Source organism: Lithobates pipiens, unplaced genomic scaffold (assembly GCF_037356315.1).
Source record: "Lithobates pipiens isolate NorthernLeopardFrog02 unplaced genomic scaffold, aLitPip1_a1.2 Scaffold_1, whole genome shotgun sequence".
Classification (NCBI taxonomy): domain Eukaryota; kingdom Metazoa; phylum Chordata; class Amphibia; order Anura; family Ranidae; genus Lithobates; species Lithobates pipiens.
Genome location: NW_027507685.1, coordinates 230578264 through 230606105, shown reverse-complemented (window position 1 = coordinate 230606105; position 27842 = coordinate 230578264). Strand labels below are relative to the sequence as shown.

General features: G+C 42.7%; 2 protein-coding genes across 3 annotated transcripts in view; one reads left to right on the top strand and one right to left on the bottom strand.

The window, feature by feature from the left end:
* Positions 1 to 3840, top strand: part of LOC143984299 (major histocompatibility complex class I-related gene protein-like) — a 65011-nt gene extending 61171 nt beyond the window's left edge. For both annotated transcript variants that reach the window (XM_077484555.1, XM_077484550.1), the window contains exon 6: positions 1576 to 3840. In XM_077484555.1, the coding sequence (XP_077340681.1) occupies positions 1576 to 1610 (35 nt within the window). In that variant the 3' untranslated portion in view covers positions 1611 to 3840. The remainder of the gene's footprint in view (positions 1 to 1575) is intronic.
* A 7771-nt stretch (positions 3841 to 11611) lies between these two features.
* LOC143984248 (uncharacterized) overlaps positions 11612 to 27842 on the bottom strand; it is a 104830-nt gene continuing 88599 nt past the window's right edge. Inside the window, exons 14-16 of the mRNA XM_077484537.1 lie at positions 25923 to 26051; positions 23674 to 23931; positions 11612 to 17033 (exon numbers count right to left, since the gene is read on the bottom strand). Coding sequence (XP_077340663.1) covers positions 15988 to 17033; positions 23674 to 23931; positions 25923 to 26051 — 1433 coding nt within the window. The 3' untranslated portion in view covers positions 11612 to 15987. The remainder of the gene's footprint in view (positions 17034 to 23673; positions 23932 to 25922; positions 26052 to 27842) is intronic.

The window sequence follows — 27842 nt, the reverse complement described above, 5'->3', positions numbered from 1 at the left end:
TGTGGAGGTCTGCGGGCAAGGGCTTATCAGAATCTAGAAGGCCCCCCCATGTCAATGCGTATACATTGTACCCCTTCCCATTCATCAAAAAAAAAACAAAAAACAGTGTAGTGTTACAAGAGACAGTTTTTGACAAGTCCTTTATTAAAAATTAAGAAAGACACAATGTCGTCTTTCTATACTTCTTCCACTGAACACTCCTCCAATGCTGACTCTCACCGTTCTAACAGCTCCGGTGTCTGACAGTCCTTATATAGCTATGGGGATTGGCCATGCGGTGACATCAGACTGAGACCCACACCCACTTGTGATGTCACAGACCTGGGTTTGATGGGGTCTTCCTCCAGAGGAGGAAGTAGAGAGAAAAAAAAAAAAAGACAATCGGCGGAGGAAGCAGAGAAAGAAGATGACAACGACATTGACATTAGAGCCACAGCGGGGACATTCTTAATTTTTAATAAAGGTTTTGCTTTTTTTGTAACGCTACACTGTTTTTTCTGGTGAATGGGTAGGGGTACAATGCACCGGATACTCATTCACATGGGGGGGGGGGCTGGGATCGGGGGACCCCCTTTCTTAAAGGAGGCTTCCAAATTCCGATAAGCCCCCTGCCCACAGACCCCCACAACCACCAGCCCTGGTTGCGGGGAAGAGGCCCTTATCCCTATCAACTTGGGGAGAAGGTGCTTTGGAGTGGGGGCAGAACTTCCTGCCCCAAAGCACCCTCTCCGCATGTTGAGGGCTCGTGGCCTGGTATGGTTCAGAAGGGGGGGGCTCACTCATCCTCTCCCTTTCCTGATCTGCCAGGCTGCATGCTTGTATAAGGGTTTGGTATGCATTTGGGGGAGGGACCCCACAATTTTTTACAGCCGACAACTCTTTTTTACATTCCGCTGTCAGCGCAGACAAAAAAAAAAGGGAAATTTAAAGGGACATTATAAATAAAATAAAAAAATGTGTTAAAGTGCATCAAAACCGCAAAATGCACTGCAAAAAGTGCCTGAAAAACACATCAACTGCTTAGATGTGAACCTAGACTTACTGTCATAAAAGGATGCAACAGGAAGTGAGAGTATAATCCCCTTTTGTCAGCAGAAGACATGCCCTCCATTTGATGGTACCCCTCACCTCTTGCTTGGGTAATGGGCAGAATAGCCTGGTGGTCAGTGCTCCTGCCTTGCAGCACTGGGGATTCATTTCAAATCCCAATCAGGACACTATGTGGACATGCAGTTGTAGATTTTCTCCTATACTACAAAGACATACTGGTAGGTTACTTGGCCCTGGTATGTATGTGAGATAGGGACCATGGATTGTAAGCTCCTTGAGACAGAGACTAATGTAAACATACAATGTAAAGCACTGTGTAAACTGTTGGTGCTAGACAAATACTGCAAACTTTTGGATTTTCTATCCAGGTAACCATGGTCATCAGGACAAATGAAGAGTGTAAATCTCCCTAGGAGGGTCACAAACAATAAAATCTAACCCTCCAACACTGAACAAAAATGTGTCTGCTTTAGATATACTTTAACAATTGCAAAAAAAAATAACCGTTTTCTTTTTTCTGTATAGGCCGTAAAAACAAGGCAATGACCGAACCAGACTGATGATGGAACTAAACAGATGTCTTCAACCACCATTTTGTTTTACTTGTCTTTTGGTTAAAGTTCTAGTGTGGTGTGAGTGTAATATATTTGTTGATGCTATGTGTATTTAACATATCTATAATTCTTATGCATCAGCAAGCATATTAAATCTATTTTGTATAACTTTCAAAGATCTGTAGTACCAACTGAGCTACAGCTCCGAGGTACATACATATAGGAAGACAGAGGCCATTCACAAATTTACATATTTCTAAACTAATCGTTTAGATCAGCTATATACATACACAAACACAGTACTCCATTTTGTATTTGAAACAAATAAGTTATTATATGTCAAATGAAAAAGGATTCCCAAAGCACAATGTATTATCTGAGAAGAATCTGTATCAGAATCTTCTGCCTTTTGGTTAGCTTTGTCTAACTGAAATTTCAGACTGAAGTGCCCAATGAAGTAGGAGTCATTGGTCTTGGGCTGTATTCACACACAAAGGATAGCTCCCACAGATGCTCAATAGGATTTATGGCTGAAGACATGCTTGGCCAGTCCATCACCTTTACCCTCAGCTTCTTTAGCAAGGCAGTGGTCATCTTGAAGGCGTTTTGGGTTGTTATGTTACAATATTGCCCTGCGGCCCAGTCGCCAAAGGGAGGGGAACGTGTTGCTTCAGTATGTCATAGTACATGTTGTTATCCATGGATCCCTCAATGAACTGTAGCTCCCAGTGCTGGTGTTCTATCAAATAGTAACGGCTATCGAGAAGTGCTGCTATTGTGCGCAGGCGCAGTTTCACCAGCTGATTGTAAAATCAGCTGTTCTGCTGTTCCCTACGACGCATGCACCATTCGTCTCAGGCATTTCTCGATAGCAGGCACTGTCCAATACAACACCGGCAGCACTCATGCAGCCCCAGACCACGACACTCCTTCCCCCACCATGCTTGACCATAGGCAAAACACACTTGTCTTTGTACTCCTCACCTGGTTGCCGCCACACACGCTTGACACCATCTGAACCAAATAAGTTTATCTTGGTCTCATCAGAGCACAGGACATGGTTCCAGCAATCCATGGCCTTAGTCTGCTTGTCTTCAGCAAACTGTCAGCAGGCTTTCTTGTGAATCATCTTTAGAAGAGGCTTCCTTCTGGAACGACAGCTATACAGACCAATTTGATGCAGTGTGTGAGCACTGACAGGCTGACCCCCACCCCCCACCCCTTCAACCTCTGCAGCAATTCTGGCAGCACTCATACGTCTATTTACTAAAGACAACCTCTGGATATGACACTGAGCACGTGCACTCAACTTCTTTGGTCGACCATGGTGAGGCCTGTTCCGTTAAACCGATGTATGGTCTTGGCCACTGTGCTGCAGCTCAGTTTCAGGGGCATGCCAATCTTCTTAAACCCTAGGCCAGGGATGGCAAAACTTGGTACCCCATATGTTTTGGAAATAAATTTCCCATGATACTCATGTACTCTGCATTGTAGTTGAGCATTATGGGAAATGTTGTTCCAACACATCTGGGGTGCCAAGGTTCACCATCTTTATGTAGCGTAACAATAATTTTTTCAGATCCTCAGAGATCTCTACCACGTGGTGCCATGTTGAACTTTCAGTGACCAGCATGAGAGAGTGAGAGCGATAACCCCAAATTTAACACACCTGCTCCCCATTCACACCTGAGACCTTGTAACACTAACGAGACACAGGAGGGAAAAAGGCTAATTGGGCTCAATTTGGACATTTTCATTTAAGGGTGTACTCACTTTTGTTGCCAGTGGTTTAGACATTAATGGCTGTGTGTTGAGTTATTTTGAGGGGACAGCAAATGTACACTGTTATATAAGCTGTACACTCACTACTTTACATTGTAGCAAAGTGTAATTTCTTCAGTGTTGTCACAGGAAAAGATATAACAAAATATTTACAAAAATGTGAGGGGTGTACTTACTTTGTGAGATACTGTATATACTGCTGTTTGTCGTCTGTATAATTGGACCTGTCTTTTATCAATTTTTTTTTCTTTATTCGTCCCTCTAAATCTGATTATTGCTGTGCACATATATGTATGTACAGTACAGATTATTATTATACTATACTGTATATTGCCAAGTTGCATGTTTGTTTCTCTATAAATGTATGTACTTCTCCCTATTTAACAATTATATCAATGTTTTTATATGTCTGTTTTTTGCAGTTTGGTGGTTGAATAAAATACACTTTAAATGACACTGGAACGTTGTCTTATTTTCTCCCTGTTTTTCTATATATTATCTTCTCTTTAAAGCTGAGCTAAACCCACCGAGCTAACTGATTAACAGTTAAAGAGGAAGTAAACCCTGATGAGTTTACTTCCTCTTTCATTCCCTGCAAAGGCAAAGCATAATGGACTACTATTATGTGTCACTTACCTGATAAAGGAGCCAGCGAAGTCACCGCTGTCCTCTGTAGTCCGCCGCATCCATCTTGTTGGTGGGGTCTCGCAGCTCCGCCGCTGTCATTCAGCGAAGCCGCGATGACGTCACTCCCGCGCATGCGCACGGGAGTCGACACGCGTGGCAGCTCCATTCTTGGAAATGCCGCGCTCAGTGCGCAGCTATCTACGGCGCATGCGCCGTAGACAGCGGTGCCCGTTTTCGGGCAAATATCTCCTAAACCATATAGGTTTAGGAGATATTGCTTGGACCTACAGGTAAGCCTTAATCTAGGCTTACCTGTAGGTCAAAGTGGTTTGTAAGGGTTTACAACCACTTTAAGATAACAAACCATTTAAAAAGGGAGCTATGGAGGCTTTAAATGTCCATAGCTGACAGCTGGGCTCTCACAATCCTTGACAGAGGTTCCTGTGTGAATGAAGCACACACACGTTTCCGATTCCCATTTTTGTAGTGTGTTTTCGTGTTATAAATTGAACAAGTCACAAAGCTAAACTGTGAGTGAAATACTATACGCTACCTAATTTTCCAGGGCAAAAAAACAAAAACTATCACAAATCATAATAAAGTTTGACTGTTTTACAGTGTTGATAATGGCTAAACCACACAGGTTTAATCTACCGCGTCATGGCCACATTAAAGGCTGGGTCCACACTTACTACCCTTGCGATCTGCTGCAGGTGTCAATACAAAGTTAACAGCCCAAATGCAGGTTTGCAAACGCAGTTCTATTGCCTGCATCAGATTGCATGGTACAAAATGACCATGCTATCCGGTTGTGGTGTGGTTAAAAAAAAAAAAAATAAATAAATAAATAAAAATAAAAATAAAAGGCGCCCGCATGAATGGGCTCAAAATGCACCACACTGAACTGCATGTGAATAGAACAGGAATAGTGTTGTTCCTGTGCAATTCATAGTGTGAATAACATCCTAAAGTTGGCGTCCAGTCAAATCCTAAGCATAAACCTACTTCCACCTACCCTGTAAAGCCTAGTACAAACGGGCCAAATGTCGGGCGGCATTGGTACTGCAGCCGGAAGGGGCATGAACAAAAAAAAAAAAAAATCAGCCAATGTCTGAGGCTGCTAACTGGAGTGTCCTGGTGTGTCAGAACACAATAGAACAGCAGGGGAGATCATGTACTAACATCACATAGTACAGCGGCTCCAACCTGAGCGGTCAGTTTTTTTTTGTTCAGCCAATTGAACGGAAAAAAAAAAAACACTAGTGTGTTACCAGGATTAAAAGAAAAGATGTCTATAGTTACCGATTTTGAAGTCGCTCCAGTTGAGTAACATGATTGGGCAGGCTTCAGTGTAGAGGAGGGACAGCCAACAATAGATGCCCCATAGCAAGCCTATAGGTGACATCAGTGCATAGGTTCTGCAATCGTTGTCCCTCCTCTACACTGAAGTCGGCACTGCAACCCGATCATGTGACCGGACTGGAGAGGCTTAAGAAAATCGGTAAGCAGAGACATCTTTTCTTTAACAGGGTAGATCTAATTCTTAGAATAGGGGTGGGAGTAGGTTTAGGCTTAGAATTTGACTAGAATTCAATTTTTAAGTCCCATTCATTTTCCACCAGCACACACCGCAAGACTTCTGCCCATTCAGCTTTACACTAAGCATTTTTTTTTTCTTATTCTCTCCCACATAGGAGAGGATCCCACCTGGGAAAAGAATTACCTTTCCCCCAATGCTGAAATCTTTTCTACTACAGGGCCTCAGGTGTCTTCTATAAACCCACACGTGCTCCACCAGTCCATTCATTCATGGTAAGCCGTACTCATGATATCCATATGCAGTAGAAGAGGGCCCAGCAGAATTCTCACCAATTATCGCTGCGCAGTGACCCTTCCCCTATGCAGTTTTGCCTATAATACAGAATGTGTTACTGCTAGGCTGTAGTAGGCAGCCTGAGATGATGTTTACCTATTCTAAGTTCTCTAGGTTTTCCGTAAATCAGTGTGATTGGGATTACCCAAATATTTGTCTGACCCAGCAAATCTCAGTTAATATTGTTCAGAGGTATGGTCTGGAGAGACAAAAATGTAGCCCTTCCAGAACCCTTTTCCCTGGGGCCTCTCCCCGGGAGGAGGCCTGGGTGAAGAATTGCTGTCAGGGCTTGGCCTCAGCCTGAGCCATGTGCTAAGGGCCCTGAATACCAAGACAATTGTTGGAGATGATGCCCGAAGAGAGCTTGGCAGAGCACAGATGTGGACCTGTGGACATTAAGGCCAGATTCACATATGTGTGCGAATTGGATGCAGATTTTCTCGACATCCACAAGCAAGTGCGACCGGCTCTCAACGAAGCCAGTTCACAAAGGTCCAGAGGGGTCGCGGAGTGTAAAAGAGTCCTGTGCGTGTTGGTCCAGTTCAGATGCAAATTCTGTGAAAAATTCAGACCTGAATCACACCTGAACCAGTGAACAGAGACGCACTGTACCCCAGGCACGAATCCCCAACCGCACATATGTGACCCAGCCTCTAAGGAACTTTACCCAGGGGTCCTCAGGTATTTTTGTATGCTTACAGATTTACAGACGTTAGATTCAGGAGCAAGAAAACACTGGAGTGGATTTACTAAAAAACAAAAAAACAAACAAAAAAAACAAAAAACAAACTCAGAATCTGGTGCAGCTGTGCACGGTAACCAATCAGCTTGTTCAATTAAGCTTAGATAATAAAACTTAGGAGCCGATTGGCTGAACCACATTTGGTACTCTTCAGCTTTTGTAAATAATGCTCAATGTGACTGCTCTCAAAGGGTCACGGATTTATCTGGTTGTTTGCCGGCTTACAGTATTCTAGAGGTTGCTTGAATAGAATCTACTGCCGATTCAGTACCCGTCCTCCAATTTTGTGTTTTTGGGTATTCTGCACCCCTAAACATTATCCAGCTTGAGTTTTGCAATAAATGGTTAAAAAAAAGGCCCTAGTGACCTGGAGCCTAATTTTTCCCCAGGTGTTTGTTGGGGAGTTGTTGGATCCAGATAAAGTGCAGGAAGCCATGGGATAGATGGCAGAACCCAAATATCTAAGCAGCGTCATACGGAGTCCTAGCTACAGTTGGATCAGTATAGAAGGCAAGATCCTAGGCTGCAGGCACTCAGGGTGAGAAAATGTATTCAAGGACAACTTCACTAAAAGGTAGTTGTCCTTTAAAGCGGGATTCCACCCTAAAGTGGAACCTCCGCTGATAGGATCCCTCCCCCCCTCTGGTGTCACAATTGGCACCTTTCAGGGGGGAGGGGGGTGGAGATACCTGTCAAAGACAGGTATTTGCACCCACTTCCGGGCATAGACTCCCGTAGGAGTCTACACCATTTCCTGCCCTGCCGCGCTGTCTGCTGGGACACACACGTGTCCCAGTGACAGCGCGGATAATTCCTATTGCGCTGCGCGACTCGCGCATGCGCAGTAGGGAACCGGGAAGTGAAGCCGATTCGCTTCACTTCCTGATTCCCTCACCTAGAATGGTGGCGGCAGCAGCCGAGGGCCGAGCGATCGATCGGCCTCGGCATCGCTGGAACCCGGGAAAGGTGAGTGTCCATTTATTAAAAGTCAGCAGCTGTAGTATTTATAGCTGCTGGCTTTTAATTTTTTTTTTTTTTGGTGGAATCCCTCTTTAACTAGGGCTGCAACTAATGATTATTTATTTTCAGAATCAATTAGTTGGCCAATTATTGTTTCGATTACTAACCTTAAAAAAAGTGTGGTGTATAATTTAGTTAATATGTAAAAAAAAAAAAAAAAAAAAAAAAAAAGGCAATTTAATCCTAAATATGCAGGGGTAAATATAAATAACCATCTATATGGTTAGGAAGTAAAATCTTTAATCCACACTGAGAACAACAGACAGAAGAGATATACTCTATATACTATTAGAGGTTGAATCTGGTAAACATCAGACTCCGATCAATTTTTTTTTTTATTTAAAGAAAAAAAAAAAAGTTCTAGACTGTTTTGCAGATTTTCAAACAGAACTGTAGAAATATTACATGCTTTTCTGCAGCTTCTACATTGAAGTATATTGAACCAAAAAAAAAAAAAAAAAGAACCGTTTTGCATTGAAAAAGGTCCTTGGCCCCTTTCCAAATACACAGCATCTGAAAAAAAAAGCATAGATGTGAATGTTAAATGAACTGTAGTGCATTTCTACAAAAAGCAAATAGGTGGGAACCAGGCCTAAGACATTTACTAACATAATGGAGTTAAAAAGAAAAAGAAATTGGCCATTTTAGCTTTAACCCAATTATATTACTGGCTGATTAATCAATTCTGAAAATAGTAATCGATTTCATAATCGTTTAGTTGTCGATTAATCGATTAGTTGTTTTGGCCCTACCTTTAACCACTCTACCTCCAGAAGAGTTACCCTCTTCATGACCAGGCCATTTTTTTGAGATACGGCATTGCATTCGTTTGACAATTGCGTGGTCGTGTGACGCTATACCATATAAAATGTATGTCCTTTTTTCCCCACAAGTAGGGCTTTTCTTGTGATGGCATTTGATCACCTCTACGTTTTTTTTTATTTTTTGTGTTATAAACAAAAAAAGACCAACACTTTTGAAAAAAAATAATAATAATAAAACAAACAATTAAAAAAAATTAATTTCTTCATCAGTTTAGGCCAATATGTATTTTGCAACATATTTATGGTAAAAAAAAAGCCAATAAGCATATATTGATTTGTGCGATCAGACACTTATAAAACGGGACTGCAATATTGCGGCGGGCAAAATTTGCACACTGGCACGTTTGCCACTTTTTGGGGACCAGTAACATTACAGTGATCAGTGCTAAAAATATGCATTGTCACTGTACTGACACTGGCTGGGAAGGGGGTAACATCAGGGGCAATCAAAGGGTAAATATGTACTTAGCCAGTGTTTGTGTACTATGTGGGAGGTATTTTTACTAAGGGAAGGTATAGATCCGTGCCCCTGATTTGCAGAGACACGGGATCCATGCCTTCCCAACTGACAGAACGGTGATCTGCCTTGTTTACATAGGCAGATCTCTGTTCTGCCTGTGTAATAAACAATCAGCAAGTGCCAGCGTACATTGAGTCTGCGGTGCTCCCGTTGTAGGATTACAGCGGGAGAGAGCCAGCGGCGTGCATACGTGCACCCTACTCGGAAAAGCCAGATCATACATATATACATGTGATGCAGTGCACAGCTGCCTCCCTGTAGCAGTAAGACTACTATAGGGGGACACAGTGGAAAGAGACTGACACTTGTGCATTCAGCTTACACAAATGGGTGAGATGTAGTGAAAGCAAAAATAAGTAGGCTAGGGTTATTCTTCAAAACTAAACTCCAGGAAATGTGAAAACCCTCCCTAAACTGCAAGGATTAACTGCTTCTTTATATCTAGTGGAGAAAATAAATAAAATAAAAGGCCCACTTTTACTTACCTGGTTCTGCGCTCCATTGGCAGATGGCAACCCTCCATGGTTGGGCAGTAGACTGTCCCTTGGCGTTCTCACATCCAATGAAGAGCTATGTACTGTACCTTGCCTCAGTCTTGAGCTCAGGGACCTTTGACTAGGAAGATGATGCTGTGAGGACCGGTCTAGTGGAGGATCAGGTAAGTAAATCGGCTTTTCCATGCACCCTAGATCTAAATAAGCAGTTACCCCTTGAAATGAGAGAATGTTGAAGTTTCCCAGAGTTGAGCTTTTAAAGAAAATTCCTAATCTTGATTCTACCATGCATAGTATTGGCTGCTAGTTTATTGGGTTTTTTCAACATATTAAAAGAATTGTGCAGGTTTTATTTTGAAACATGAAGCAAAGCAATGGTATAGCTTATTTCCTTAAAATCATTTGATGTAAAAGGAAATGCCTAGCCTGTGATACACTTACAAACCACAGATACATAAAAATATTTAATACTTGTTGATCATATATCCCAGTAAAAGCAACAATAGGATGAAACCAATAGTGATAACAGCAATGTTTGTGTCGTTTACAAGATACCAGTATTGGAACAGCTAAATAAATGGCAGTTTCCCCAAAATATCATTGGTTAGAGGCACCGTTACAACAGACACTCCCCTAAAGACAAGGACTGCCAAGGCCAACGCTGCGATAAAATTCACATTACCATTTATAATGAACAGAAAGAAAAAATCCTTGCGAGTTCTTGATAAGCTTTTATAAGTGTATGATCAAGCTAGTGGTATTCATGTTGAATAAGCTAAAGTGTATGCCAACCTTGATCTTAAACATATTTATTGGTGGATTATTATCTGGTAAGGCTTGCCTTACATGTTAATGTTTAGCAATGTCCTATGAAATACCTTGTGATTCTGCCAGTTCCACACTTTTCCTCCTTCAGTGAGACTGAGCCAAGCACAGAAGCAGATCCTTGCTGGTTCCCAATTACTACATGCCAGTATTTCCCATAGTAAACTTCCTCATTTCAAGCTATGAAGAGTAGGCATAGCCATTGACACAGGGCTCAACAAACCCTGGGCGCCAGGTCGCATTTGCGACTAGAATTAGCGTCCTGGCGCCTGGGGCAACACAGCTAGGGGTATCCTGTCTCCATGTGGACCCCAAACTCCGCCATGCGATCGGATCGGGCCGCGTAGTTTACTATGGGAAATACTGGCATGTATGCAGGGGACAGTGTGATAATACAGAAATACAGTTGTCATCCCAAAACAGGAAGTGCCTGAACATGGAACTTCATGGCAGGATCACCAGGTATAATTTTAACAAAAGCTACGATTTTAAAAGATTGAAAACAAGTTCTGACGTTACATTAACATGTTAGATTATATGGGATGTTATTGATTGGGTTAGGATGCACCCAAAGAACCCATTAGTGCTGAACGCACACAAATATGTGGCCTCTCGGTGGGTGGGCCTTGGCACAGAGAGGCCGCATGTTTGCACGAATTGATGTGATTACAGCTGTGCCGAGAACGAACAGTTACCGATGCAATTGGGAGCTTTCCAATCATGTGACCGCAATGACAGCCAATCATGGTGGTCATATGATCATAAATCCCGCCTTGCCTTCTGGCATCCTAAACCCCTTAAAGGGCCAAGAGGCACTAGCTCCAAGGGGCTAATGTTCTGTAGACTGAAGTGTCAGACTATAGACGCCAGCAGTGATCATTGTATTCTGATGGTGGGGGGGGGGGGGAAGGCTCCCCGCCAGCAGAACCCAACAGCACTGTGGGAGACCGACTTTGTTGATGAGAAATTGAGCAATTTTCTTTTCTTTCCACCCGTGGTGGAAATTGCATAATCTATGGTATGCTTAAAACAGACCCTGTATTGATCGTCAGAGACACATGTCAGCCGGAGGAGGGGGGGAAATGCTGTTCAGCAGGTTATTGGTCCAATGCTAATGCAGGCATTAGGCCGTTTCAAAGGAAAGGAAAGAGGTAGCTCTTAACACTGGCATTTGTGACTAAAAGTAGATTTTTTAATGCCAACACATTGCCATTGTAACAACACAACTAAATAGGATAATTAAAAACACACCACAACACAGATGCTGATCTATTGGAGAAAATAAATTCAGACGGTAAAATACAGAAGGTAAATAAGTATTTATTACTTGCCTTGCTCCATATGCCTGTACAGACTCCTGAGGTATCCACTGTTTCTGGGGAGAATGCCTACCTGCTGCTTAAGGGATTCCCTGTCTGTATTTACAGAATGCTATTTTTTCATCAGTATGTACTGAGCAGGACTAGCATTTCATAGACACAGCTTGTTCTATACAGTCCCCGGGGCAACAAGCAAAGTGAAATGTATATACAAATACACATGTATATAAAATCTTTCATTAGCTACACTTACATCTCTCGTCATATCATTTAATACTAGCCCTTTAAAAAGCAAAGAAAAATTCATAAAAACTACTCTGTTACTATTTGAATTCAAAATATTTAAAACCTTTTACAAAGAAAGCTTTGTCATTTTCAGTCAATAATTTACATCAGAGGTCCCCAACTCTGGGTAACTTGTGAATCGCTATCAGATTTGCCAAATTGTATTTAAGAGAGGCCCTGTCTGGTCTCTAAACAGATCAAAATGCAATTCCCTTGCAATAGAAGAGGTATTGTATTTATTAATCTGGTGACCGGTGTCTTGTAGCTCTACTCAGTTCCAGTACTGCAGCCTTGGCCGGGATCTCAGTCATTTGACACTTCTGGGAGTGTCAGATGTGTGAATCCCCTGCCACATGCTGTAGTTCCTTCCTTTGACCCCTATATTACTACAGGACCTAGCAGCAACAAAAGGGGTCACAGGACTGAACCACAGCAGGAGGCAGGGGACATCCAACACAATCTGAAGTGGAACTTCATTATCCCAATTATTTTTTTTTTTTAATCCTTATGCTGCTAGAAAATAGATAAGAAAGCATATCATATTTACTTGTTTTACAGATTTTTGTTACATTTCTTCAGATACTTCCTGGTTTCTAGCCTAGACAAATTAGGTCATACATCCCAGGAGTCTTCAGGAGAGGGGTTTTCTCAGCTCGCAGTGCGGTTGATTTACTAAAACTAGAGAGTGCAAAATCTGGTGCAGCTGTACATGGTAACCAATCAGTTTCCATTTTTAATTTTTTTTGGTCTAAGCCTAATTGAACACACTGAAGTTAGAAGCCGATTGGCTACCAGGCAGTGCTGCACCCATTTGTGCACTCTCCAGGTATAGGAAATCAACCCACCCTCCTGCATGCATGCCTAAGCTAAGGGCAGATTAACTCCAGGAAGTAAATGCTACATGAGTCATTTGCCCTTACTCAAGATGGACACAGAGACAGAAATGCTAGGGGGTATTTTTCAACAAAATAAAGCAAAGAGACATGGATGGATAGGGGCGTTTGCGTTTGTGGTGCTCAGATGCAGTGAAGATCCCCTTTAAAGTGTGGAATAATGAAGAAACGGACAGAGGATGCAGTACTGGACCTGAAGAGATGTATGAGGCACAAGTCACTGGAGAGGCAAGTAGTCTACCTCTTCTAATGTAGGGGAACCACCATTTTGATTTGTTTGGCGACTAGACAGGTTCTCCTAACCACAGTAAATAGGGTAAAAGGCACTCAGAAAACCTAATTTAAAGACATTTCTATATTTGAACCCTCCTTATAGAGAGTGCGTTTCTATTTGGGTAAAATCATCAACAACCTTCATTCAAATCATCATCAATGCACAGGATGCATGTTTCAGCTGTTTGTAGACAATGCCGGGGAAACTCAATTGCACACATTATCCAGCATGCTGGCAAACACACACACACAGCAGAGATCACAGGTTTTTAGATTTCAGCTTTAAACTTTGGTAAGCATATATGGAAACCATTTTATCTGTCAAACGGATGCAATCCAGACATCTCCAAGGATAAAAAAATAAATAAAAAAAATATATGACTTTGTCCGTTGTCTGTTGATTGGACAATGAAGGAACCTGAGCATGCGGATGAGGTCATCACCCTTGAGTTTTCCTTCTGAGCAAACTCCAAGCAATGACACCAAGACTTGATGGCCCCTCCCATGTCGGGTGTAAGATCTGAGGAACAGGACATGTCAGAAAGCGAATGTGTACTTACACTAGCAGGTTTTTAAAATCGATAAAATGTCATCTTAAATGATGGTTATTTTTCACTACAGTAAAAGGTTGGAATTTTTCACTATATTATGATCGGAATTCTCTCTTAATGGCCAGCAACCAACAAATGGCTTTTTTTTTTTCTCACTGGTTGTAATATTTCTGTGTATTTTGCATATTTATCACATAAATGTTCCAGTTATAAGCCTGCAGAAGTTTTTTTTTTATATCCTGTTCGATTCCTTGACATTTATTATGGCTAATTATTAAATTATATCTTTTCCGGTGTAAATGATAACTGCACTTCCAGTTCTAGCTCTTCCTTTGACACCTGGGAAAAGAATTGGGCCCCCCCTCACACAATCGGTCTGATTGGGTTCGTCTGTTTTCAGGCGGACCTGATCGGACCCTCCATTCACCTCTATGGATTTACAGAGTCAGTTTACACCCGCCAAACTCCAATCCGATCAAAAAGAAAAAAAAAAAAAAAAAAAAAAAAGGGAATCCATTTCCCTCCATCTGGGCAAAACGAATCGGAGGGGCAGTCGGTGTAAACGGACAGCAGGTCCATTTACACCCAACCACCCACAGAGCAGAGTGGGCTGTGTCAGTGTCTGCTCTGTCTGCTCTGCTCTGTCATCCTCCGTGCGGGATCAGCATCTAGATCCCCCCGCTGAGCAAAAAGCAGAGTTTGCCCCGTGTGAAAGGGACCTTAAAGCCTACGTTTAGGACCAAGAACTTTAAAATATAAGCACAAGGGATATTACTTCCCATCAGTGTGATGTGCTCCTTGTGCTGCTGTCTTCTGGTTTAGTAGATCTTCACCCTCTGATGTCCCCTAATCTTCTGGTGTGGAAGGGGTTAAAAACATTAAGTTAGCTGTGCCAGGCGCTCATCAAGAGTGACGACTGTGTTACCCTTTCCACACCCCTCCTTCATTCATAGAATTCATACTACAGCTTCAATGAAAGAAACACAATCTATGAACGGAGGACAAATGGATGATTGAAAAAGGTCCACCACCTCTATTCATAGACCCCGTTTCATCCATAGAAGCTGTAATATGGTTTCTATGATTGGAGGAGGGAGTGAAAAGGGCAGGCACAGACGGCAGTCTTGATGAGAGGCTGACACAGCAGTCTTTATTTTTTTATTAAATGATGGTGAACAGGTTCCTATCCATCTGTTTTCAGCAGATCTGACCAGATTGATAGCAGGCGGGCTTAAACAGACACACGTCCATTGACAATCGCCGCACGATAGAGGGCAGTGAATGGCCCGATCAGATTTGCCTGAAAAACTGACAGGCGGAACGGATTGCCCCACCAGTGTAAAAGGGGTCTTAAGCAACGAATCTGACATTTAGCAAACATTCTCTGCAGGTGAATCTTCCAGGTCCATGTGTTTAAAATTACAGGCATTGATACCCCCATCAGAGAATGCTTCCGAGAAAAGAAAATCATACTGCACTTCAAAAGAACTCCAAGTATACATTTATTAGAGATGAAAGTTAAACCCCCCTAGACTTCTGGCACGGATGTGAACGGGCCCCGACTCAAGTCTTCCAGGCCTTCTAGCTACGACAACCTCAGAAGGATTACCCACACCCAGCTCCTAAATGTTTGAATATTTGCAAGTGCGTTTGCTAGAACAATAAAAGCCCCATAAGCCGTAAAAACCTATCTACAGCATATGTAAGCATTTAGCACACCTTGAGGTGTTTGCGCTCTAAATGTGTTTTTAAGTCCAGTGTAAAAAGATCCCATTCAGCGAATATGATTAGAAGCTGCACTTGGTGTCAAAGAGCTCCATTAATTATTATTTCTCGGGAAGGAGGGGGCACAAAAAAGAGAATGTTGTGAATGAGCCATTAGTCATTTTTTTTCCCACAATAAAAAAGATTGGATTTTTTTGATTTAAAAGCTTTAAAAAAAAAAAAAAAAAAAAAGTAACGGAGTTGTTCTTCAAAGCGACCCCATGATTATTACTCACCTTTCCGGTCTGCGGCGTCTTACAGCACAGCTCCAGGTCACACTGCTCTACAACACTTCTGGGTGAGGGGGGGCAGGAGAACCAGACAGCCCAGCGGGGGACACACTGACACAGCAAAAAGTGTTGAAAAGCTGTGGTGAGCAACAGTGAGTCACCCAGAAATTTTTAGACCTGTTTTGCCTAACGTGCAATGATCCTATTTGCACATCTCATTATCAGGTAAATACAGACACTGAACCTCTGCTAAGAGACAATAGAAAACAATGTCAAAAGTAGCCGAGGATCACATGGGGTCACAAGCAACTGATTGGGGACCACTGATTTACAACCTGCTACACAGAAAGTCCCTGATTCGTCACAGGATAATGTACGTTGGTAGGTCGTCATTCTCTGCCACGCACTGTACGATCTCTCCTTCGTTGCGGTGCGTTTCTCTATGTCGAACAACATCAAATTCATTGGCGAAACATTTGCCACATTCAGGGCAATCAAAAGGTTTTTCCCCAGAGTGCGTTTTCAGATGGCGGGTGAGAGCCGATGTTTGCCGAAAGCATTTGCCACACTCGGGGCAGGGAAAGGGGCGTTCCCCAGTGTGAGTGCGGAGGTGGCGAATTAGGCAGCCATTGTATAGGAAGCACTTGCCGCACTGCCGGCACACGTGGGGCCTCACCATGCTGTGACTCCTGATATGCCGGTCACAGGTGGCTTTTATGGTAAACAATTTCTCGCATTCCGTACAGGGGTACAGGACCTCCCCGGCGTGCATGCGAAGATGCATCTCGTAGTTTTCACGCTTCCTGAATAATTTGTCGCACTGCGGACAAGGAATGGGCTGGTCTTTCACGTGGATGTTTTTATGACGGTCCAAGCGAGACTTGGTGCCAAATGATTTTCCACATTCAGAGCACTCCCAGGAAGCTTCAACATTGTGTAATTTCATATGATTTTCCAGAGCGGACTCATTGTTAAAAAAATGTCCGCACACAGGGCACACCTTCAGCTTCTCCTCATTGTGGTGCAGAATGTGCTCATCCAGGTCATTTTGTTCCCGAAAACATTCACCGCAATCAGCACAAACATACAACTCCGGCTTGATGGCGGCTGGGCGGTCCCCTGAAATGTTGACGGGGGTTCCCTGACCTGTAGGCTGCGTCACCATTTCCATAACAGGTTTTTTGTCGTCGGTGGTAGAGGACTCTATAGCCTGATTATCAGATTTCTTCTGCAGGGAAGGTTTGGTTTCCTTGTGATCAGTCTGGTGAGGAGAAGCTGTGCCACCGTTTGCATCGTCAGTAGTCTGGTTGACCATGACCCTCTTTACACACCAGACGTTTACTTTGGAGTCTCCTGAAGGACCGCAGCCGGTTTGTACTGGGGTGATGACATCTTCAATGAACCAGTCTGTATAAATTAGAAAAAAATAAAATCTTATGAAATGGATAATTCAACCACTGAATAGAGGTGATAATATTTTAATTTATATAGCGGTTTTCTGTTTGTTAAAAGATCAGTCTATAATTTTAATGGTAGATTTATTTTAACAGTGAGACAGAACAAAAAAAAAAAAAAAAAATCCAGAAAAAAGCATTAAAAAAATAAAAAATAATAATAATACATCGATTTGCATTTTAATGAGTGAAATGAGCATCTGACCCATTCGCAAAACATGACTTGGTACTGGGGGGGGGGGGGGGGCAAAACCCTTGTTGGCAAATCGCAGCGGTCAGATGTTTCTTGTAGTTGGTGACCAGGTTTGCACGCATTTCAGGAGGGATTTTCTCCCATTCCTCCATTCTCCCATTTAAAATACCAGAAAAAAGTATGTGTACGTATATATAAAATAATCATGCAGTGAAATCAGAAAAGTGCATAAATGTCCATAATATATAGCAGTATAAGATAATAAAAGGGAAGGATAATTCCTGCTTGTAGGATGGTAGACTGTCACCAACACCACCACACGTGAAGAGGCAGGGGTGTACTCGCATCCCCCTCTGAATTAAACGCTTACCGAATAGGCGAAGATAATAAGCAGATAAATGACACTTGTCTAAAATCCTTCCCTATCCAATCTCCCAGGACCATGTACGAGCAATATGCTTGTTTCAAATCATAAAGAAAGGGGGAAAAAAAAAAAAAAAAAATAACACACAATCCAGAGAGTAATCCTGTTAAAACCATTGATTTCCTTTATGTCTTGCACTTACAACAATCACAAAATCAAAAAGCATAGCATCATACAAGGTTTTATGAGCCTGCATGAACGGGAATCGTACAGCGTCTCCTACCACAATAAGATGTCTTTCCGGCGGTAGTGAAATCCGTGTCTCCGAGGGGCGTACTGAGATTACTGATAGACGTCGTTAAGCCACACACTCACGCGTTTCATCATCGACATCTGAGGGCGCCCTCAGATGTAGTTGATTAAGAAAGGATTTTAGACAAGTGTCATTTATCTGCTTATTATCTTATCCTATTCGGTAAGAGTTTAATTTAGAGTGGGATGCGCGTACGCCCCTGCCTCTTCATGTGTGGTGGTGTTGGTGACAGTCTACCAATTACACTTGCCTTTAGATTATCTCATGGACTATTACTGCTATACATTATGCACTTTTCTGATTTCACTGCATGGCACACATACATACATACATACATACATACACACACACACACACACACACACACACACACACACACACACACACACACACACTTTTGCCTTAATTGGCCACAGGATATTGCTATTTAGGCATTTTAGGGTTTAATTTTTTTGCTCAATCCATTAAGCGCTTGTATGAGAACAAATGGGCGCAGTTTTCTACTTATTTTTTGCAATTAGAATTCTAGACTGATCATTTCTTTGTCAGTGGGCAAACGTACAAAATTAGCAGGAGGATCAAATACTTTTTTTTCCATTCACTGTATAGCCAAATAGAATGGTACCACATTTTCCTCTTTAGGCCTCATACACGTGAACAGGGAGAGGTTAATGCAAAAGTGTATAATGCCATCATTTATACCCACCCAGGAAGCCACAGATGGCACATGCAGAGCCATAAAAAAGTGAATGGCTGCAGTGAGTTTGTACTTCAATATATGTCAATGCTTTGGTGAACACACCTAATAAAATACATGTCTAAAAAAACCACAGATCTCCCATGCTACCAGGAATTAAATCAAAAAATATATAAATAAATAGAATAGCAGCCAGAAAAAAATGTGCCGATTACAAATATAAAAATTAAGAAGTCCTGATATGCAGCGCTAATCATAAATATCAAATAAAATGAACACTAAAGTGATAGGTAAAAGTACATTTGATGAATATTGGAAGGTTCGATGAAAGCCCCACATCAGCTTCAGTGCGATAAGAAGTGCACACAACACCACTGTATTTCCGGCAAGTCTCCTTCCCAGAGCCAGGTGGACCCTCAAATTATAATGAGGTCATGTAAACATATTTCATAATTATATCCATGGCAAACATCGAATAAAAAGAAGCTTCCAAACAATGCAATCAAAATGACCGCGGCTAGTAGTGTGCTTGCGTCATACGCTAGGTCCCGCCTAATGCGTTTCGTCATCAGCAGACATCACTTGTGTTAATTTTATTTGATTGTGAATGCTAATTAGAGATATATATATATATATATATATATAGATATATATATATATATATATATACCGTATATACTCGAGTATAAGCCGAGATTTTCAGCCTCTTTTTTGAGGCTGAAAGTGCCCCCCTCGGCTTATACTCGAGTCATCGCTGTCTGCCCGCTCGATCAGCGTGTCGAGCAGACAGACAGCGGCCATTCTATTCAAAAGCCGCGCCTCCGGCTCCGCCTTCGCCTGTGATAGGCGGAACACTGAATTTCCCAGCAGCCTGTGTTCCGCCTATCACGGACATCGTATCATCCTCGTACTACGGACGAGGATGATACGACGTCTGTGATAGGCGGAACACAGGCTGCTGGGAAATTCAGTGTTCCGCCTATCACAGGCGAAGGCGGCGGCGCAGCTTTTGAACTTTACAATGGCCGCCGACGAAGAGGGCACGGGACGGCACGGCACAGGACGGGACGGGACGGGGGCAAGGCAAGGCAAGGCAAGGCACGACACGGGACGGGACGGATGCAAGGAGGCAAGGCACGGCACGGGACGGAACGGAGGCAAGGAGGCAAGGCACGGGACGGAGGCTCGGGACAAAGGTAGGCTGGACACACACACACACACACACACACACACATGGATGGAGACACACACAGGGATGGATGGATGGATGGATGGAGACACACACACACAGGGATGGATGGATGGATGGATGGAGACACACACACACAGGGATGGATGGATGGATGGACACACACACACAGGGATGGATGGATGGACGGACACACAGGGATGGACGGACACACAGGGATGGACGGACACACAGGGATGGACGGACACACACACAGGGATGGACAGGCATGTCTCACCCTCGGCTTATACACGAGTCAATAAGTTTGCCAGTTTTTTTGGGGGTAAATTGGGGGCCTCGGCTTATATTCGGGTCGGCCTATACTCGAGTATATACGGTATATATATATATATATATATATATATATATATATATATATATATATATATATATATATATATATATATATATATATATATATATATATATATTTGGACACAGGCACAATTTTAGTTTTTTTCAGGTATTTACCAAAAAACATATTCAAGCTATAGTTATATAATGGATAGGAGCTAAAAGTGCACACGCTCAGGTTTAATTTGAGAGTATGTACATCCAAATCGGAAGGGTTTAAGAATTACAGCTCTTAAGAATAGCCACCCTCCCCCCCCTTTTTTTTTTCAAGGGACCAAAAGTGCCTCCGTCATCCGCAGCCTGCTATCGGTCTCCTGTGTCCTCCTCTCCCCTCTCTGCCAGTCTATGCCCATACAATGTGCCCACACACCGCCCTCCCCCCACTCCTGCTGCTCTAACTATTCTCATATTTTCTACTACATGGTCTCATCCACTCTGCACCATTATAATAAATTGTCCCTGTGTTCTGTAAAAAAAAAAAAAAAAAAAAACTGCACGATTGTACATGTATGAGCTCCGCTCCAGCCGCTCAACTGATTGACGGCAGCTCAGCACTCTGTCTCTCCTCTCTACCCCTCCTCCCCGGCTAACGTCAGCGGGAGTGCCTGGAGCGCAGCTCATATAGGTACAATCAGTTTTTTTTTTTGTTTTTTTTACAGAACACAGGCACAGGAAAACTTTTTATAATGGTGCAGAGGATGGGAGCATGTAATAGAAGTGGGTTAACAGGGCCATGCTGCAACCGTGTGCCAAATGCTAGGCATGAACTGGAACAAGGTCTAGGAAATTATCAGAACATCTGAAGCCAGTGCTAGAGGATCCTTGGACCTGGTTACTAACAGGGTTAACTTCATGTTGTACTTGGAAGCCAGGATGTCCACATCACATTTCTGACATATGAGATTGATGATGTTGAGATGAAAGGTCCATTCCCCTTGGTCCAGGCGGTGGTGACTAATGTTATCTGCTTTCTAAGTGCCCACTCCTGGAATGTGAACAGCAGAGAGGAACGGACATCGTTTCTATACCCAAGAGATGATTAGGTTTACTTCTAGGGGTATAGGCCACAGCCACGGCATTGTCTGATTGTTCCCTGATTGGGTGAGCCTCAAGAAGTGAAGTTCAATGATTCAAAGTCCGTTTTATCACGCTGATAAATTACTTCCCCTATTGTCAAGGCTGGATTGGAAGTCCACCATGCTAGGGAGTATCCTACGTGGCTATAGTGAGGTTGAGAGAAGGAGAAAGCCGATTCCAGTTCAAAAAGATGTTGCGCTAAAGAGGCCTTGAATGGAATTGAGTGAAGGCACAGCCTCAAATCAGCCTACAATGAGGCTTAGAACGGTCACAGAGAATCTCGCTGAGGGGGGTCTCTGATCTTAAGGATTAAGTTTTGAGTTTGAGAATGAAGTCCGAGGACAGGGACTTTCTTTTGAGAAGGTAGAATCCCCCAAAGAAGGGGATTCAGAAACCTTCCATTGTGAAAAGTATTACTTTTTCTCCTGTGACACTAGGAATGGGCTCAGGCATGTTCAGGAACCCACCTTCCTGATCCCGCTAAGAAGCGGACACGGCAAGTCGCAGGCACGGAGACATTTTGCGGTTCGCAGCTGCACACATGGGGAAAGGTCTCCGTTCCTGTGATTAGTAGTGTGCAGTGCCGGCTTCCAGGGAGGATCAGGCAGGTGGGATCCCAAACACGCCGAGCCCATCTCTATGTGACCCCTTAGATGAATTTGTAAACTGCCTCACCAAAACAGACTTTTGTCTTCAAAGTGTATTTGATCTATTAATATATTAGGGCTGGGAAAATAAAAGATCAATTCCTTGATTAATTGTTAATTTTTTTGATCAATCAAAATTCTTTTGATCGGTACTCCCCTCTCCACCGGCTTCCGGGTCTTCGGGGAGTTCCGTTGGAGATCATGTGACGTCACAGACATCGAGGTCACCGGACTCCCCCCCCCCCCCCCTCCCCGAGTGCCTCCGTCTGCTAACGAAGGGAAGGGGGGAGGAGTCAGATGACGTCACCGGACAGCGATCGTAAATATGGATGTAGTTAAGTGGGATCATTCAGTGAGCTAAGTGTAGGCAAATTTGATAACCTCCGTTTTTAACATTGTTGTAAAAAAGAAACATACAGTTGTGCTTTAAAATGTGAATAAGCAAAAAATAAAAAAAAACAGTAAAAATCCTTCAAATGAAGCGCCACGTTTGAAATCTCGTGATTGCATTGACATGGCGTTTTCCATAGTGCCACGTTGTCCGGCACCCGAACACAGTGCACTTTGTTAAAGGACTTTTGTTTTTGGTGACTACCGGGGGGCGTCGCCCGGGTGCCCCCTATGGACTGAAACCGAGGCTTACTGTAAAATCCAATAAACTAAAGGAACAGTATGCTGCATTTTTTCATATATGAACAATGAGCAAATGTATGTGAATATAAGTAAAAACAAAAAATGTAAACACCCTGGTATGTCTACGTGACTGGTTAAAGTGATGCCTACTTGTCTACTATAAAGTGACTGACAGTCAATATACTAGATACGTTTTATAATTAAAGTTAAACCAAATTTCTACATTTTTCTTAAAATGTAATTAAAAAAAAATTACTTACATAAACTGTCAGTGCTACAGTTTGAATTTAAAACGTATTTGTGTGAACTGTGAAGTTAAGTCATGGATTGTGGAAACCAACTTGTGTCGGGTGATTGTATATAGTGTATACCACATTTACCACTGACTAATGCAGAGTTGCAACGCAAGGAGAGCAGCTAAAAGTAGTTGGATTTGTATGTGCGTTATTATTAATCGAAATTAGTCGATGAAAAAAATGAATCGCTCATGAAAATTTTAATCAGTAACAGTATAATATATATATATATATATATATATATATATATATATATATATATATATATATGTTATCAATGTTGTTTGCAAACAGCTTCAGCTGACCAGGCTATTGGTCATAAGATTTTGTGCATAGGGAGGAAAATGAGAGCCATTCTGGAGATTTGTGTCATGACTTTTTCTATTGCATAAACACAAGAGAGTAAGGCAGCGGGCAGAGCTTGTAAGTGCCCCACCAATGTTCAACTGGCGACTGGTTTTCTTGTAGAAATGATTGGGTGGCACCATCTGGTTTGACAAAGTAGATTTAAAAATCAAGTGCTCTGGGTGGAAATTTATCGGCCAAACAATGAGTGCAGCCTATGAGATGCAGTAACTGTTCAGCAGCACCACTGTGTTCATTGGAAGTTTACTGTACTGTAGATTCAGTATGGGACAGAAATATGTACCGGCCAAATATTCTGTTGGACCTTCAACTGGTTTGTCAAGAAATTTATGATACAGATAGATACAATTATATGTATACTGCAGACACAACCGATTCATAGATAAATCAGAAGTCGTTTATGTAAAACAGTTAATGGTTCATACCATCTGGCTCAGTGCTGTTGGATTTAGTCTGTGGGACCACATGTGGAGCTTTGGCGCTGGACACAGCATTTGGGACCGCATGTTGAGCTTTGGCGCTGGATACAGCATTTGGGACCGCACGTGGAACACTGGAGCTGGATACAGCATTTGGGACCGCACGTGGAACACTGGAGCTGGATACAGCATTTGGGACCGTACGTGGAACACTGGCGCTGGTTACCGTATTCTTGTGGTTTTGGCTGTGTGTCCATTTGTCACCTGAAAAGAGAGACATCTAAAATATGAAATTTTCTTTCACACTAGTTTTTGTTTTTTTAAATATCCAAATCTTTTAATACTCAGACAAAAAAAAAATATATATACTGCATTGCTTCCCGTGCACTGCAATATGTACCAGCCCTCTAGTTATGTGAAGGAAAAAAAAATAAAAAATAAAAAGGGAGAGCCTGTTGTGTGTACTTTGTAGAAGAAAAGCACCCCCACTGCAAACAGTGACTTGGAGTTTAGCAGATATTCACAGTACCTACAGGCAAGCCTTATTAAAGGCTTACCTGTAGGTACAAGTGGTAGTACAGAGTTTACTACCACTTTAAGGCTGGGTTCACACTGCAGCGGTTTATGAGAACGGATGTGATTCGCACCGCACTGCAGTGAAAATCACATCCGATATCTGGGTGATGCGAGTTCAGCCATACAGATAGTATGGCTGAATTCGCATCGCACCGACCCCAAATTCGCACAGGACCCTTTTTTTGGTCCGCAGCAGAATCGGATCGCATTGGTGTTCACACCATGCGATCCGATTCCTGTCCGAGTTTGCAGATCGCACTGTGATATGCAAACTGATCTGGGGGTGTCATTAACGTTTCACTGACACTCCCAGCAGTTCGCATAGGGCAGTGTGAACTGCCGCCGGGAGGTATGCGATGCGGGAACCCGCAGCGGATTCGCGGCGTTCCCGCATCGCTGCAATGTGAACCCAGCCTTAAGCAGATTTAAACCATCCTACCCTTTACAGAAAAGGAAGCAGTTTCTGTTTGACCTGCAACTGCCATGGTGCTGCACATGTGATCAGTTATGACACCAGCCATTTGACAGTTTGTTTGAGGACACCAGCAAATGCGACAGTTAGCAATCCTAGCATTTTAGGTAACTTTTTTTTTTTTTTTAAACCATTAAAAGTGGGAGGTCCACCCAAAAGTGGAAGCTCCGCTTATCCCCCCCAGTGCAAAATTTGGAACCTTTCACGCATTTGCAGTAGGAAACCGGCTGTGACGCCTAAAAGCTTCACTGCCGATTTCCCTTACCACGAATGGAAGCGGCAACACCCGATGGAAACATCGACTGGGTGCCAACATCACTGGATTCCACTAAAGGTAAGTGTCCTACTATTAAATGTCAGCAGCTACAGTAAGTGTAGCTGCTGACTTAATTTTTTTGGTGCGGGGGTTGGAACTCTAAATTTTGAAACTTTAAATTGATTGGTTTAGTTCCACTATATGATTTACTGTGGCTCAGGGGCTCTGGGCTTCAGCAAAATAGCAGCCTCCAGAAAGAAGAAACAGGAGCAATGCTGAAGGCAATTTACAGTACACACTAATTTGGATAGCATAATTATCAGTGTGGAATGTGTTTCTTTCTTTACCCAACTTGATAAAAAAATATATATATAAAGTTCCTCTAAGTCAAACCAAAGTTTTTTTTCCCTGGGTTTTGGATTGGGTAAAAAAGGATTCAAAATCATCAGTTTTTTACTACTATTCAGGAATAAGAACGTTTTCCCCCTCCTAGTTCTTGTCCTGCTGACAATGTATTACCAGACAGGAAGTGACAAAACTCCACAGGCAAAAATAAAAATGTGTTTTTTTGTTTTGTTTTTTAGAGTAGGGAAGGCTGGAACCCCTGTTAGATTTTGATTTCTGTGTCCCTGATGTTGATTTGATTTCCCCTCACTTCCAGTCTGGTAATAGCTGTCAACAGGACAAGATTTCCTCCAATGGAGTCCAGATATCAGTAAAAACCTGACAGAGGTTCAAACCTTTTCTCATTCCATATAAAACTGAAAAATACAATTTTAATCTTATTTAGAAGATAAACAGGACAATGGTCACTTTGAAAAGATCACTTGGGAAGTTTCTAGCCAGCAGACAGATTTCTGTATCACAAGCAGCTCACTGATTGCTGCAAGCTTCACCAAGCATTTATATGTTCTACATAGAAGTCCCGGATCTTCCCCTTGTGCTACTGACCTTCAAGTTTGACTTCTGTTTTACAAGCCAAAAGTTTATGTTCGGCATAATCTTCATCTTCATCATCATCGTCGTCGTCGTCATCATCATCAATAGTCACAACGATCTCCGAATCTGAATTCCCATGACCTGCATATTGTAAAAGGTAAGTACTTGTACACCAATGCTTCCCTCACTTAAAGAATTCTAAGCAAAAACAATCAATCAGCCATATTTAACCTCTTGCCAACCATGTAACATATATATGAGGCAGCAAGCAGAGATGATTACAACACCAAGCTGCCATATATGTGTCTAGTGGCGACATGGTGGTAAGTTTTTTTTGGGGTCGGAAAAGTAGTGTATTCAAAGCCACCCCGCAGTCCGGTACAATCTATGACATGGGCAGCCCTTCCCTCCGGGTGATGCCTTCCACAGGGCGTCACCTACCTCTTCCTCTTAGGCCAATCAGGACTAGCTTCCTGTTTGGCTGGGAGGAGCGTCAGTGTGACAATAGCAAATATTCAATTGCTATTGTCACACAACTGGGCCGGCTCGGGACGCAGAGCTCACCCTTTTTTGAAGCCCATTAGAGCCTCTGGCTGTAATCACGTTTTTTTTAAAAGAAGATTGGAATCCATGCGTCCGGCGCCCTGCATGTGGGTTAGGGAGCTGGATGCATGAATGGGGGTGGGTGTGTGTCTATGGCGGCCTGAGGTTGTATGGTGAGCGAGTGTGCTCGCTACAAGCTCCCAGCACACTGATCGAGCTGTTACCAACAGGTACTTATGATCGATCGAGCCAATCACAGCAGTCTCATGATAGAAAAGATATGCCGCCTTATAAGCATTAAAGCCCATTTGTTATTTCTGACTGCATGTCTACTAGGGTGGTCTCCCATCAAAACCGCTTGAGACACAATCAGGGCAAACAAGTGGGATGAGGTACAGAATTTGGTAATGGTTACTACATCAACTAGCCAATATTTCACAATCAGATCATTTTAGGATTAAAGCAGAGTGCCACACAAAAATGGAACTTCTGCTTTTCCTATTTCCTGCCCCCTCCACTGTCACATTTGGCACCTTTCAGGGGGGAGGGAGAGGAGCACATACCTGTCTAACAGAGGTATTTTGCTCCCACTTCCAGGTATAGATACCCAAGCCATCCACGGGTATCTACGCCACTCCCCCCCCCCCCCTCCACACTGTATTCTGGGAGAGACATGGGTCCCAGAAAACAGCAAGGACCAGTGGGATAGCGCAGCGCAAGTCGTGCATGTGCAGTAGGGAGCCAGGAAGTGAAGCCGCAAGGCTTCACTTCCCGATTCCCTTACCGAGGATGGCGGTAGCAACACCCAACAGTCAAGGAATAGATCAGCTTCGGGCTCCGACATTGCGGGCACCCTGGACAGGTAAGTGTCCATATTTTAAAAGCAGCTGCAGCATTTGAGTATTTAGAAAAAAATAAAAAATAAACGTCGGAACTCCGCTTTAACTTTCAGAGGAAAAAAGGTGCGGAAAACGCACACAATTTTATTGTGCGTTTTTCATAGGTCATGATACGTTCTCAATAAATCTCCATGGGAAGGTGCATTTTTTTTTTACTGACCAAAATGTAGCAAGCAGGATTTTTAACGCCACAAAGGAAGCGCAACAGACCAGTGTGAAGACAGACAGAATTTAAAGGGATGCGTTTTTCTTTAGCTTTTTTTGCAACAAAGGGCCTGATAATGGTTAACAAATTCATATTAGTTTAAATTCATATTCAAATATCATAATTTATAAATAAAATGTTTATATATAATATATAAAATTTGTATCATAAATTTAAAGCGGGAGTCCGCCGGGACTCCGCGCTTTTTTTTTTTTTTTTTTTTAAAAGCCAGCAGCTACAAATACTGCAGCTGCTGACTTTTAAAATAGTGACACTTACCTGTCC